Raw genomic sequence first — 13643 nt, 5'->3', positions numbered from 1 at the left:
TGTGCTCATGATGACTTCTTTATTAGATTTAAATATGTATCTCATGTAAATTACATGTAAACATGTCTCACAACTTCATTATTCCTAAAATGAATCATTTCCAAAAAAGAGGGGAAATTGAAGTTTGTAGACATTGCTAAGTATCAATATTACTTTTTGTTTTTATTTTCCCAATGAAAAATAGGAAATCTAATTAAAGAGTCTGCAGTTTTTGTAAATGATGAATTATTGTCAGCATATATCCCAGTGTCTGACATAACTTTCAATATATTGACTATCCTTTCTGTTTGTTTGTTTTTATAGATTACTTAAATTAATGTTTGTTTTGATAGATTATTTAAATTGATATAATAACCATTTCCTGTATTCCCTGCATCCATTATAGAAAATAAACATTCAATTGACCATGTGTCGAAATGATTTTATTTTTTCCATGATAATGAATCAACAATATTAATTCATTTTTGCTCTTCATCCATTGATACAAAAATAAAGCATTTAATAGCATTTGCTTAGTAATTCAAACCTTGCTCTTGGAGGGATTAAAATAAATGATATTTTATCTAGATTTAAGTGTCATTAACATATTGTAAATCCTAGTAAGTCCTTTTAAGTATATTTATAATAAAGTCTTGCAAAAGCAGTTGACTGATTTCATAAGGAAGGCTGTCTCCACACATGAGCTGTATACAGAGAGAAAATCAAATGAACTGTGGGTTTGAATCCCGACAGAGACTTTGTGGAGATTCCTTTCATGTGAGGAATCTATCCAGCTAGCTTACAGACCATCGGCAGTTCTACTCAGGTGCCTGCTCGTGCCTGAAATAATGCACAGAGGGGCATATGAGGTCTACCTCCATCAAATAAGCTTGAAAGTTGCCATATGACCTATTTTGAGTTGGTGCTTCATAACCCCCTCCCCCCATCCCCATCACCAATAAAAAATAAATGTATATGACATGATTCTATTTTAAGTTTTTTTGATACCCATAATGTGTTGGGGTTTACATAAACCAAACAAACAAAAATGTATAAATTGATGACCATTCTGTTTTGTCATAAACCAACAAAGCAAACATGATTTATACATAAGTGCGTGTCTCCACACATGAGTGTATAAGAGAGAAATCAAATACTGTGGGTTTGAATCCCAAACAACAAACTTTGTGGAGATACCTATTAATGTGTGTGAATAATCCAAACAGATTAAGCCATGAGTTTATCAGGTGCCTGCTTGTGCATGTGAAAACTATCCCCTCAACCAGAAGCATGAAAGGTTGATGATGACCTATACTGTGTTGGTGTTAACAATAAAAAAAAACAAAAAAAAATGATATATGAGAATAGTGTTACTATCCCCCAAAATGTTATTGAGTATATTGTTTTGAAAAAAAAAAACATGATGGTATATGATGACCTATACTGTGTCGGTGTGACCTAAAACTCAAACAGTCAAACAAACATGATAGTATATATGAGATTGATTTGTTTTTGGTATGTTTTTATTTTGGTGTATGACATTATCTTGTAGGTGAGAGAGATGATGAAGGACCAGGAAAGTATAGATGATCATCATATACCCGAGAGAAAACATGATAGTATAGTGAGTAATATTTCTTGCCGATTTAATATCTTAATATATTCTGTAACTTTTTATTGTATAATTAAATATGTTATCTTGTATGCTTGTTATATGATAAGATTCTGAATTCCTAAGTACAGTGAGTAATTTTTCTTGCCGATTTAATATGTTACTAGATCCTGAATAATTACTAGATTATTTACTAAGATATGTGTAATTATACATTGTATCTTGTATGCTTGTTATATAATAAGATTTTGAATTCATAAAGATGTCAACTGTTACAAAGATTAGTGAACATATCTGTATCTACAGTTCAAGAGGCAGTCACAATTACAACTAAATTTGTTACAACCCCTCCCCCCAAAAAAAACATTCAATTTTTTTTTCCAAATTTTAAGCTAATATTTAGAATGAGAAAGTAAAAATGGACTTTTTCAAATGTTTTTTTTTTCTTTTCAACATTTTAATGTGATACTGATAAACAATTATACATTTCTCATTGTGAAATTCTTAAGGTATGCTCCTATTAAAAAAGATGTCAATCCTCTGAGAAGTTAGCTGAAATGATGATTAACTTATTAGTATATAGCTAGACCTGATGAATGCATTAATGTTGGTGATATAATTTCAGACTGAGGATGTTGGTTTAGAAGGGGCGGATGCGCCAGAAGTCATAATGGTTAAAGACGGTGGTCTCAATACTAATGAGGAAAGTACACCACAACTTACTGATAAGCTCAGTCTGATAGGCAAAATAGTTATTGACAAACAGGTAAGTCCAGCCTTAAAAGATGTTCTTTGTTTCTCAAACATGTGATCATGTTTTGGTACCTGTTTTGGTAAACAATTTTTTATCTAAAATATTTTCCTTTTGAACATTTTAAAGCAGCACGCCTCCAGATTCATGCTAATTTTCATGAAAAGTTTGAAAATGTATTTGAATGTGTAATATTGTGAAGAAACCAAAAGGAAGCAATTTACACATAATCAATGGCACTTACAAACCACGTTAATTACCGAAAAATGGCCAAAATATGCGTAAATAGCCTTTACTGTGTTAGTAACGCAGTAGAAATATAGTTGTAAATAATGAAAATCAGTCATTAATCGCACATAAGATATAAAAATATAACTTGAATCTTAAAACTTCTTACTTTTCCTTGCATCTTAGTACATTTTTCTCAGGTTTGATTTTATTGAAATATTTTGACTCATCCGGAGCATGTAGCTTTAATTAAAAATACATGTCTAAAATGCAGAATCATGAAACAGTTATGAAGATATGATTCTCACTCACTGACAGACTTTGCTTCCAAGTTTTGGGGGTGGGGGAGAAAATGATTTTGGAAGCAGTGATTTTATTGAGTAGGTAGAGAGAATAGGAAACATTGTTATTTAAGGCCTTGTGACTCTTTATTAATTAGGGCATGCCTTATTGATGATACTTTCTATTGATATAGGACAGTTTACATTTTGCCTATATGTCTATATGAAAATTCTTGAAAACGTCCTTAAGTATCAAACTTGTACGAAATTACTTTTGTCTTAAATTAAACAATTATTATGGACATAATACTTTAACCATATAAATGTTCATTAGATTTTCCCAATTTTTTTATTGACAATAAATTTACTACCTAAATTTACCATATCACCTGATGTATATTGTGACAGTTTTGTTGTGTTGTTTGTATTTTAGGACCCTAACAGACCTAGGTTTACCTTGAATGTTTGTATTTTAGGACCATAACAGACCTAGCTTTACCTTGAATGTTTGTATTTTAGGACCCTAACAGACCTAGGTTTACCTTGAATGTTTGTATTTTGGGACCCTAACTGACCTAGGTTTACTTTGAATGTTTGTATTTTAGGACCCTGACATACCTAGGTTTACCTTGAATAATTGTATTTTAGGACCTTAACAGACCTAGGTTTACCTTGAATGTTTGTATTTAAGGACCCTAACAGACCTAGGTTTACCTTGAATGTTTGTATTTTAGGACCCTAACAGACCTAGGTTTACCTTGAATGTTTGTATTTTAGGACCCTAACAGACCTAGGTTTACCTTGAATGAACTGAGAACAGTCCTGATGGAGAGAAATGAGCTGAAAGCCAAACTGATGGAAGTAGAAGAGGAACTGACAACATTTAAACCCAAGTTAGTTTATCAATGCTTTCCATATACGGATATGCTGCTAGTCTTTATGATAAGAATAATTTGCTTTATATTATATATATAGTGATGAAACTCTTTGCTGTTTAAACTTTTTTCTTTTAGTTTGCATGAAAAGTTGTTTTCACCTCAAATTTGTATATTTTCCCCATATATTATGGCTTTAATGAGAAAGAGTGTGCCTCAATCTTGGGATATTGTAAATATTTTTAAGACATCCTAAATTATGACATTGCGAGACACCTTCACATGGATTTAATGTTTTATAAAGTTGCCATCCCACTTTTTATCTGTTTCACTCTGTGCATCCAAGTCTGTCAACTTCTAGTATACCGAGATAAAATCAGTACTAGTTCAAAAGCAGGCCATGTAAATTCTTCCTTACTGTATCAAATTCTGACACAGAAATTAGTGATAATAAATTATCTTAATAGGTTATACACAACTAAATCGAAATCTTTCTTTCTATATTTTTTTCCTGCTTTGGCAAATACTATAGTCCTCACTGACACACTGCACAAGTTGTATATGTACAGAGTTTCCATTATAATAAGCACTGCTTGATTAGTGCAAAGCTTTGTATGGAATAAGCAAAAAATATCTGTTTGATTAAAGATGCATGATGATTGCAGGAATGATATTCCTTCTAGACAGACACCTCTTCAGCCCTTTTCTTATATTATCTGATCAGTTAACAATCCCTTTTTACAAGGAAATGTTTGATTTATATAAATCATTCTTTTCAGATTAAAACTTCTTTATAATTACATTCTGTTACATTTGTTGTGCAAAACTGATATTATTCAATCAATGTATATTAAGAAATTTTCTTGATGAGTGAATTAAATTAGGCAAACAATACTAATTGTCTTGGCATGAATTTAACAAAAGAACCCTTCATTTCCCCTTTTGTTGTAGATTAGATATAGATGAGTTTGTCATTATGTAAGTAAATGACCCTTTTCCTTCAAGTACTCTCTAAATCTAATCATGTATTTTCTGTGCCTATTTCTATACTCTCTAACCCTTCTAACACTAGTGGCTATACTTATATACAGATGTACACTTGGCATCTAGTATTAGAGCAAACCGAAGCTGCACATTTATGCAGTCTAACCAACTTAGCTGTAAGCTGTTAAAATTTTATTATTAAGATACAAAACCCCTCAAACTTGCAATGGACTGTTCCAATTTCAAAGCAGGACAAGTCCATTTTGAAAATTTAGGAGATTCTTGGATAAATTCTCACTAAGTTGCACATAATCATAGGAACATTTTTCTGGGTTTAACCTCAATCAGCCCATACATAGAATGAATTATCAGAAATGGTCATTCATCCATTTTATGGCCACCATTACTGGTTAAACCTAAACAAGTTTTTACTTGTTTGCCAATGGGATGTCATAAATTATCTGTTATGTGGACCAGTAACATTCAGTTATTCATGTTTTTGTGTTTTTGTATATATGGTGAACATTTTGCGGCTGCTAGGACTTAACCTCTCTAATTGTATGTCTGTAAACTTTATGCTGTCACTTGTGGATGCTTATTTATATCACAACTGAAATCATAGATTGACATCCAAAATAAAAACCATTGCCTTATTTACATATATGACAACATATGTATTTTTGAACCCTTAATGAAAGACCAACTTGTATGTGATTTGTTTGAAATGTCTTTAGATAAACTTAACATATGTTTTTCTATTTTCTGCTTACAGCCACAGCAGTATTTATCTAAATTCCTTGTCTGAGACAAAAGAAGTTTATTATCTTATGATATCCTTCAATAACTGTCACTTTGTTAAACAAATAGAATTACATTTTATACATACTTTAAAAAAAGAGATAGATAGAAACTTCTGTGGCTCAACTAACTTGCAGTTTGAATGAAGATGAATTCATGTTTAAAAGTTTAGCATTTTATAATGTAATTAAGGGACACTTTTCATTATATTCTTATATATATAGTTACATAATACCTGTCAAACCCCTTTCTATTAAAGCAACTTGTTCACAGTTTCTGGTATACATTGTATACACACCTATAAGACAGACCATGTATTAGTCTATGCCTTAATTTTACTATTGAAAAGGCTTAGTCTTATAAATGATTTGTCTTGTAGGCAAGTAAATACAAAAGAAAATTACAACATTAATGTTGATCCTTATTTTCTTAATTTTTGATGTGTTTATACAATATGGAAAATAAGAAATGTAAGTTTTAAGTGTTCAGAGTTAAGAAATTGAAAAAATAATTTGAGCCGTGTCATGACAAAACCAACATAATGGGTTTGCGACCAGCATGGATCCAGACCAGCCTGCGCATCCGCGCAGTCTGATCAGGATCCATGCTGTTCGCTTACAGACCCTATAACAAGTAAAGAAACTGATAGCGAACAGCATGGATCCTGATCAGACTGCGCGGATGCGCAGGCTGGTCTGGATCCATGCTGGTCGCAAACCCATTATGTTGTCGCGGCTCATTTATTTTTTTAATAATTTGACACACATCTTGTCATAGATAATGTTATGATACTTTGTTGATATTATCAATTTTTGAAGCGAGTAAATATGTATGAATAATTTCTCTTCAAAAATGATATACTTTGACGACAAACCTACCTTTATGCAAAGTTTTTGACAAATTTTGAGATATTCATACATGTAACTGTGAACAAGTGGCTTTAATATAAACATCTTGATTAAAACTTTACTTATTATAGATATGATTATATTATGCTTGTAGTGAATCTGTTGTTCTGCTAACTTGCGTGCTTGTGTATTTTTTTATTGTGAACAGAGATGGTATAGATGGTAATTCTAATGGTAATGCAAATGCCCTGTCCGAGGAACTGAGCAGCGCTGATAACGACTCTATCTTATCAAATGATGGGTATGTTTATAAGCACAGAAAAATGTCATTCTAGTTTTGTTTCATGTCATTCTGGTTTTATTTCATGTCATTCTGGTTTTAATTCATGTCATTCTCTGTTTATAGCTTGAATATTCAAAGAATAAAATGGGGATATGCTCCCCACTCTGGTGTGGGCATTTGGTCAAACTCTGGTTTATATTAGGTCGTGCTATATTTTCATATGTCATTAATCACTTAAGGTATTAAACTTAAAGCTCATCTATATTTTGAAACTTCACAAGTGTTAACTGGATTATAATTGTAGGTCACTGGCCAATGTCTATAACTGTAACATTTATTGAATTATTTCCCTTTGTAAACTATTAAAATTTTACATTGAAGTTTTAACCTCTCAACCATCAAAAATATTCATTAAAGACTTGACATATATCTTTCAAATCATTATTTATAACCAGTGTCCTCTACTGAATTATTCCTAAGATTAACTTTTAATTTTGAAAATCCAGGTTACCGGTAAGGTAATTTCTCGTCAACCATTTAAGATATTCAAATGAATAAGGGGTCGTTATTGTAGATCACAAATAAAGACCCATATTTTTCAAGCATTGATTTTAACTGATAATGTCCCTTTAGGGCTTTTGTTGACAATAATAAAGTCAGATTAAGTGCTGTTTAATTCTTTTTTTATTGGTAGAGATAAAGTAGAAATATCTGTATATCTTCTGCATAAACTGCAGAAGGAGCATTACAAAAGTTAGTGTATAACATTCTTAAATGATTACCAAGATTGCATCAATAAATTGTGAGCAGTTTCATTATGGACCTTTGAAGTGAAATACGTGTATATAAACCTTTACATGAAACAATGCATGCTTCATTACCAAAGCTGTTTTAAGAGGGACCTTACATAAGATTGTTTAAACTGGTTGCATCTAGTTTAACCAATGTAACATTCCATGACGACTTTCTGTTAAATCATGTATTTGTGGAACATATCGCCTTTTATTTCATGTTTTCATCTTTGCCTTATTTATTGTAACATAGTTTGTTATGTTTCCTTTGTGCATTCCATGTTATCTTGTAGCATGTGTTTTAGGTTGTTGCATATGCGGTTATCTTGTTTGGTTATTTTAAGTTATCACTAGGTGCCATATTTTATGATATAAAGTTGGACACAAAGTGGAATAAAAGGAGTCTAATGAAAATTGAAATTAAAAGCTTTTGAAAGCAACATTTGTGATAAATGCCAATGTAATTTAGCTCATCTAACTGCTTACGGATAAGCTTTTTGAAAGAACATGATATCTGGTATAGACACATTTTTTTTTACACAACCTTTCTCCTGAACCACTTGGTAGATCTTGACCAAATTTCTCAGGAATGATTCTTAAATGACTCCCTACCAAAGTTATATAACTGGTTCCAGGCTGATGCATAAGTAGGTTACTACGAGCTAAAAACAGAATTAAGAAATAAAATAAAGTGCAATCTGAGAGTAAAGACACTTGACATGTAGCATCACATAATTATGGTCATCGACTCCTACAAAAGCTACTAAATCATGCCAATGGAGTCAAAATATGACCTGGCCAAGGTCAAATTTGTTACATTGACTTATATAGAAAATAAATTTTAAATATCTTCTTCTAAGAAACTGCATTCCCAAGAGCTTAGGTATTAGGCATGTAGCATCACCATGTGGTTCTTTATAAATGTCTTATAAATCATGCCCATAGGGGACAACTTTGACCCTGCCCTGGGAGTCACTTAATTTACATAGACTTATATAGGAAAACACATTAAAGTCTTCTCATCTAAAACTATAATTATGTCAAAAAGTTTAATTATTTAATATGTAGCATTGCTAACAGTAGACCTCTACAAATGTTATCTAATTGATTATTCATGTTTTTGGGTTTAAAAATTGCTCTTTTGTTACATTAAGTTATATAGAAAAAGACTAAAATGTTTTCTCCTCAGAAACTTCAATATCAAAAGCTAAGATATTTGGCAATTGGCAGTAACCGTATTATTATAGTTATAAATTGTTTATTCTTTAAGCATCATTTTGTAATCCTCAACAAAAGTATAATAAATTATGCCTCCAAAAATTGAAATTAGCCCTACACTGGGGATCCCTTAATTTACATAAACTTGATATAAAGGCAACACAATAGAATATTTTTGTGTGAACAATATGTCCTCGAGCTCTATATTTGGCATGTTGAATTGCCTGATGTACTTCAACAAAAGTTGTGGCTCAAGAGACAAAATTGACCCTACCCCAATATGACCCAATGACCTTTTCCTGCCTTCAAGAATTATGACCCTTTTCTGGAAATGAAGCTCAGGTAAGTGATGTTGGGCCATCCAAGCCCTTTTGTTGAAATCATTGTTACATGATTTTTTTCTATATAGATTTATTATCTGTCTTTTAGCTTTATAGAGTTTTGCTTTTTTCTGCTTTTATTTGAAATTGCTTGTTTTCAGCTATGTTTTATATCTAGAAAGAGTAGAAATCATTATGTGTTTATTTTGATATCAAAAAATATTGCAAACAAAGTTAATTGATAGAAAATGTCATCATGATATAATTCTGATACTGTATGTGCTTTTTGCATTAGTGGGGAGAAAACATTTGTAAATGTTAGAACATATTTTTATAAGAAAGAAAAAAATAAATCTAAATAAAAAGCAAAGGCAAACAAATTATGATGATTTCAAAATTGCTTAAATCACTTTATTGTGTGAAATTAGAATTCAACATGAATTGTACACTCATAATTCCCTGTTAATCAAATTTTGGTCTGTCACAGAAGTAAGGTCAGGTGTACTGGCTTATATACATGTATTTATGCTAGTTAAGTATGAACTTATATATTTATGCTAGTAAAGTATGATCTTATATATTTATACAAGTAAAGTATGAATTTTATATGCTAGTAAAGTATAATTTTTAATTATTATGGTGTTGTTTATCACAGCAGTACATTAACTTAATTTTTTTTTTAATCAAATTAATATATAATTATGTATTAATGTATATTACCATATTTTGTGGAAACAAATATTATTTTGTGGAAACAAATATTATTTTGTTGAAACAAATATCCAATTTTATGTATACATGGAGTAAATATTTGTGTACAGAAGTTGTTGACATTTTCAGAGATGAGAATGATGAGGACCTGCCTGTACAGGGACCAATAAACAAGGAACCGTTTGATAAACTACATGGTAAACGCCCCTCAGGAATCAGACGATTGTATGTATCATTTTATATACCACTGTTTTATTGTATCGTTTCTTGCATATCTTTCTTTTGTTAGTTACTAAACCTATACAAGACATTTTGTATGAACACAGGGACTTACCCCTTGCCACATTTAATATCTTATATGGTCTTGTCCAACCTTAAATCTGGACAAACCTATTTATCATTTTTTGGGGGAATTTCAAAATATGTACTGACTGAATATACCGAACAGTACAGACCATGATCAGACAGCATGGATAGGGCATATAATTATGCCCCTGTTTGTTCATGCTAGTGTCCTGCTGTCCGTGGACTGATGAAAAAGTAAAATTAGAGGCCATCCATGTCCTATGGACACATATTTAGTTGTAAATTATATAGAAATAATATGTGTATAAAACCTTTATGTGAAATGTTTTGTTTAAATAAAGAAATTCATGTTGCAAATTTTCTGTTTTATACATGTACATTCATTATGTCTTGTAAAGAAACTTGGAACAGTAATCATCAGTGTTTTATAACTTACTTGTGAGAACATACTATTAATGGCATAATCTGAATAAGTTTCTAATATGTGTTTTGCCATATTTTAATTATTAAAAGTTTTGTACTTAGAGTTGAGTGTTTACAATTTATAGATTTGAGCTAATTATAAACATTGATGAATATTGTTCCAGTTATTTTATTGTGTGTATGTATAACAAGGGTTGTTTCCAACGGAATGTTTTCTAATCTGCTAACAAATATCACCACTTTTTATAGAATTCATTCTCCTTTTCTTATGCAGTGAAAAATATAGGACATAAAGCAAAATAAAGTGATGGTTTTAATTTGAGCATTTATAGACAGTCTGGGAAGTGAAAACTACATAGGCAGAGCTACTGCCCGTGCTTCAAAAATATTATAATATCCTCTAAAATTCCATCCTGGATTTAATAATGTGAATTATGATGTCCCGGTTTAATGTACCTGAAAGTAATTAGCCTTTGCCACCAGTGTACTGTTGGCGGACTAACTTCATATTTCCATCTTGATAACTCTAAATTTTATAGCAGATTCAGGGTTACGCTTCCTTCGCAGCTCATTGAATACACTACTGTTACTTCACAATGAACAAAAGTGAAACATTCGACCGATGCGCAGGAGAGTAGATCAGGGTTAATATCAAGGCTATCATATATGTGCAGTATAACCATATGCAGTTGCTTATTACAAAACATGGCATGTCCTTAACATAAATTAAGCAGAGTAAATACTAGATAGATGGATGTATAAAGGGATTACTCAATTAATAAATGGATTATAGACCTAGGTTTTCATAGACAGAGTTTAAAACTATGAAGATATATGCCAATAACAGTTATATCTAAAAACTCTCTTGCATGTTAACCGTTGTTCTGCAGTATCCAGCTATCTTTTATTAGTTTTTAAAGGTTTTCAATATGAAAAAGATAAAATTGAGTAGTTAGCTTAGTGAGACAGCATGGATAATGGTATAGACAAGTCAGTAAAACTGTTAGCACATTAATGGAATAGTTTTAATATCTATTAAAATCCTCACAATTCACAAGATGCATTGTGAGTTATATGCATCATGCATTACCCTTGGGATCATAGTTAGGATCTGTGAGTAAGCCACATTGTATTTAACAGTGCACTGTTAGGCCACCACATCGTTCCTGGGCTGGCTGTCAAGCAGTTTACCAGTACTAGTTGCCTTCACTTTGGCAAGGAAATGATAACTTGAGTACAATAATTATATCCGAGCTGTGGTACAGTGCAACACAATGAAAGGAATCGAACCCTGGTCACCTGATTCACAGTCCAACACTCTATCTGTTAAGCTTACTGGAATGAAATTTAAAAGTTGACTTTATATAATTATAGTTAGACAAAAATTCACATTTGCATTTGATTCTTATGTACTAGAGTTTTAGTCTAGATTAGTGGTTATAAGTAAGCGTTTACCAAATCAAATTGGTCAAGAATTGTGCAGCCGATTGACCAGTTTAATTTGGTAAATTCTTACTAACAGTCACAAATTTAGTGTTTGAAATTATTTTTATGAACCATCAATATACTAGATTGATTAATAGACTTACCCGGTAGCAGATTAACTGAAGTAAATGTGTTAAGATTCATTTAAAAAATAAATTAAAAAATTGTAACGTCATTTTTCCGCCAACGTATGTTATGCTTTAATTATTACGTCATTATTATTATTATCCTGATGAAGGTGTTGTTCACCTAAACGTGCCAATAACGAAATAATAATATTTTGAAAAACTGACTACGTGTTGTTGTTTAAAGGTCGTTTGATTAAGATTCATTTGAAATACTGTGATCCTATTGTACAAATTTTTTTTTAAAAAATGATTTCAAATACTAATACAGTTTTATGTCATTTAGCATGAAATTACTAAATTTCAGAAAATCTGGAATAATATTGAACAATTTTTTAACTGCATGATTTACCACAGATTATTAAGCCACCTTCTCTAGTACTTAGATTATTATTAGTGTATTGAAAAAACTTGTCAAAATATTCAATATTATATTATTTTAATAGGGTTTTTGTAGCAACTTTTTTTTACATTGTTGTTGTTATATATATATGTGACGTCTTTTCTTATTTTTAATGAATTTTTGTGCACTTGTGTATTGTTATTTATATATCATATAGGGCAAGGGGCATAAATCTATTTTGCACTTTGAGGGTAACAGACATGTTTAATTCCCCTGCATAGATTGATAGATCTGGAGCAGATTTTGTCCTGTTGGTTTAGCTGTGATATCATTATTATCCCCCGCTGAAAAGGCGGCGGGGGATATAGAAATAGTCTCCGTCCGTCCGACCTTCCGTCCTTCTGTCCGACATTTTTGTCCGGAGCATATCTCTAAAAGTATTTGAGTAATCAACTTGAAACTTCATAGGTGGATAGACCTCATTTAGGAGGAGTGCAGTGCACAAGAATGATAACTCTACCCTGCATAATTTTTTAGTTATTGCCCTTTGTTATTTTTCAAAATTGATTTTTGTCCAGAGCATAACTCCAAAAGCCTATGAGATATCAACATGAAACTTCATAGGTGCATAGATCTTACTCAGGAGGTGTGCAGTGCACAAGAATGATAACTGTACCTTTCATAATTTTTGAGTTATTGCCCTTTGTTTTTTTATTATGCCCCCGCCATGTAATGGCCGGGGCATATAGTGTTACCCTGTTCCGTCCTTCCGTCATTCCGTCCTTCCGTCCTTCCGTCATTCCGTCCTTCCGTCATTCTGTCATTCCGTCATCATCAGTTTCCGTTCATTATCTTAGTAACGGTTGCACATATTCAACTCAAATTTGGCATATGGATATGTCATGAGAAAATACAGGTCAAGTTCGAATTTGGTCATGGTTCGATGATTTTTGGCAGAGTTATGCCCCTTTTACTTTGAAAATAATATGAAATTTTCAGTTTCCGTTCATTATCTCCCCAACGGTACAACACATTCAAATCAAATTTGACATATGGATATGTCATGAGAAAATACAGGTCAAGTTCGAATTTGGTCATGGTTCGATGATTTTTGGCAGAGTTATGCCCCTTTTACTTTGAAAATAATATGAAATTTTCAGTTTCCGTTCATTATCTCCCCAACGGTACAACACATTCAAATCAAATTTGACATATGGATATGTCATGAGAAAATACAGGTCAAGTTCGAATTTGGTCATGGTTCGATGATTTTTGGCAGAGT

General features: G+C 31.6%; 1 protein-coding gene across 1 annotated transcript in view; it reads left to right on the top strand.

Moving 5' to 3' along the window:
• Positions 1 to 13643, top strand: part of LOC132749658 (RILP-like protein 1) — a 37223-nt gene that overhangs the window by 12425 nt on the left and 11155 nt on the right. The window contains 5 exon segments of the mRNA XM_060739504.1: positions 1532 to 1603; positions 2217 to 2357; positions 3629 to 3744; positions 6565 to 6657; positions 9809 to 9904. Coding sequence (XP_060595487.1) covers positions 1532 to 1603; positions 2217 to 2357; positions 3629 to 3744; positions 6565 to 6657; positions 9809 to 9904 — 518 coding nt within the window.

Source organism: Ruditapes philippinarum, unplaced genomic scaffold (genome assembly GCF_026571515.1).
Source record: "Ruditapes philippinarum isolate M1 unplaced genomic scaffold, ASM2657151v2 ctg985_1_1_1_1, whole genome shotgun sequence".
Lineage (NCBI taxonomy): Eukaryota > Metazoa > Mollusca > Bivalvia > Venerida > Veneridae > Ruditapes > Ruditapes philippinarum.
This window is presented reverse-complemented; position numbering and strand designations above follow the sequence as displayed.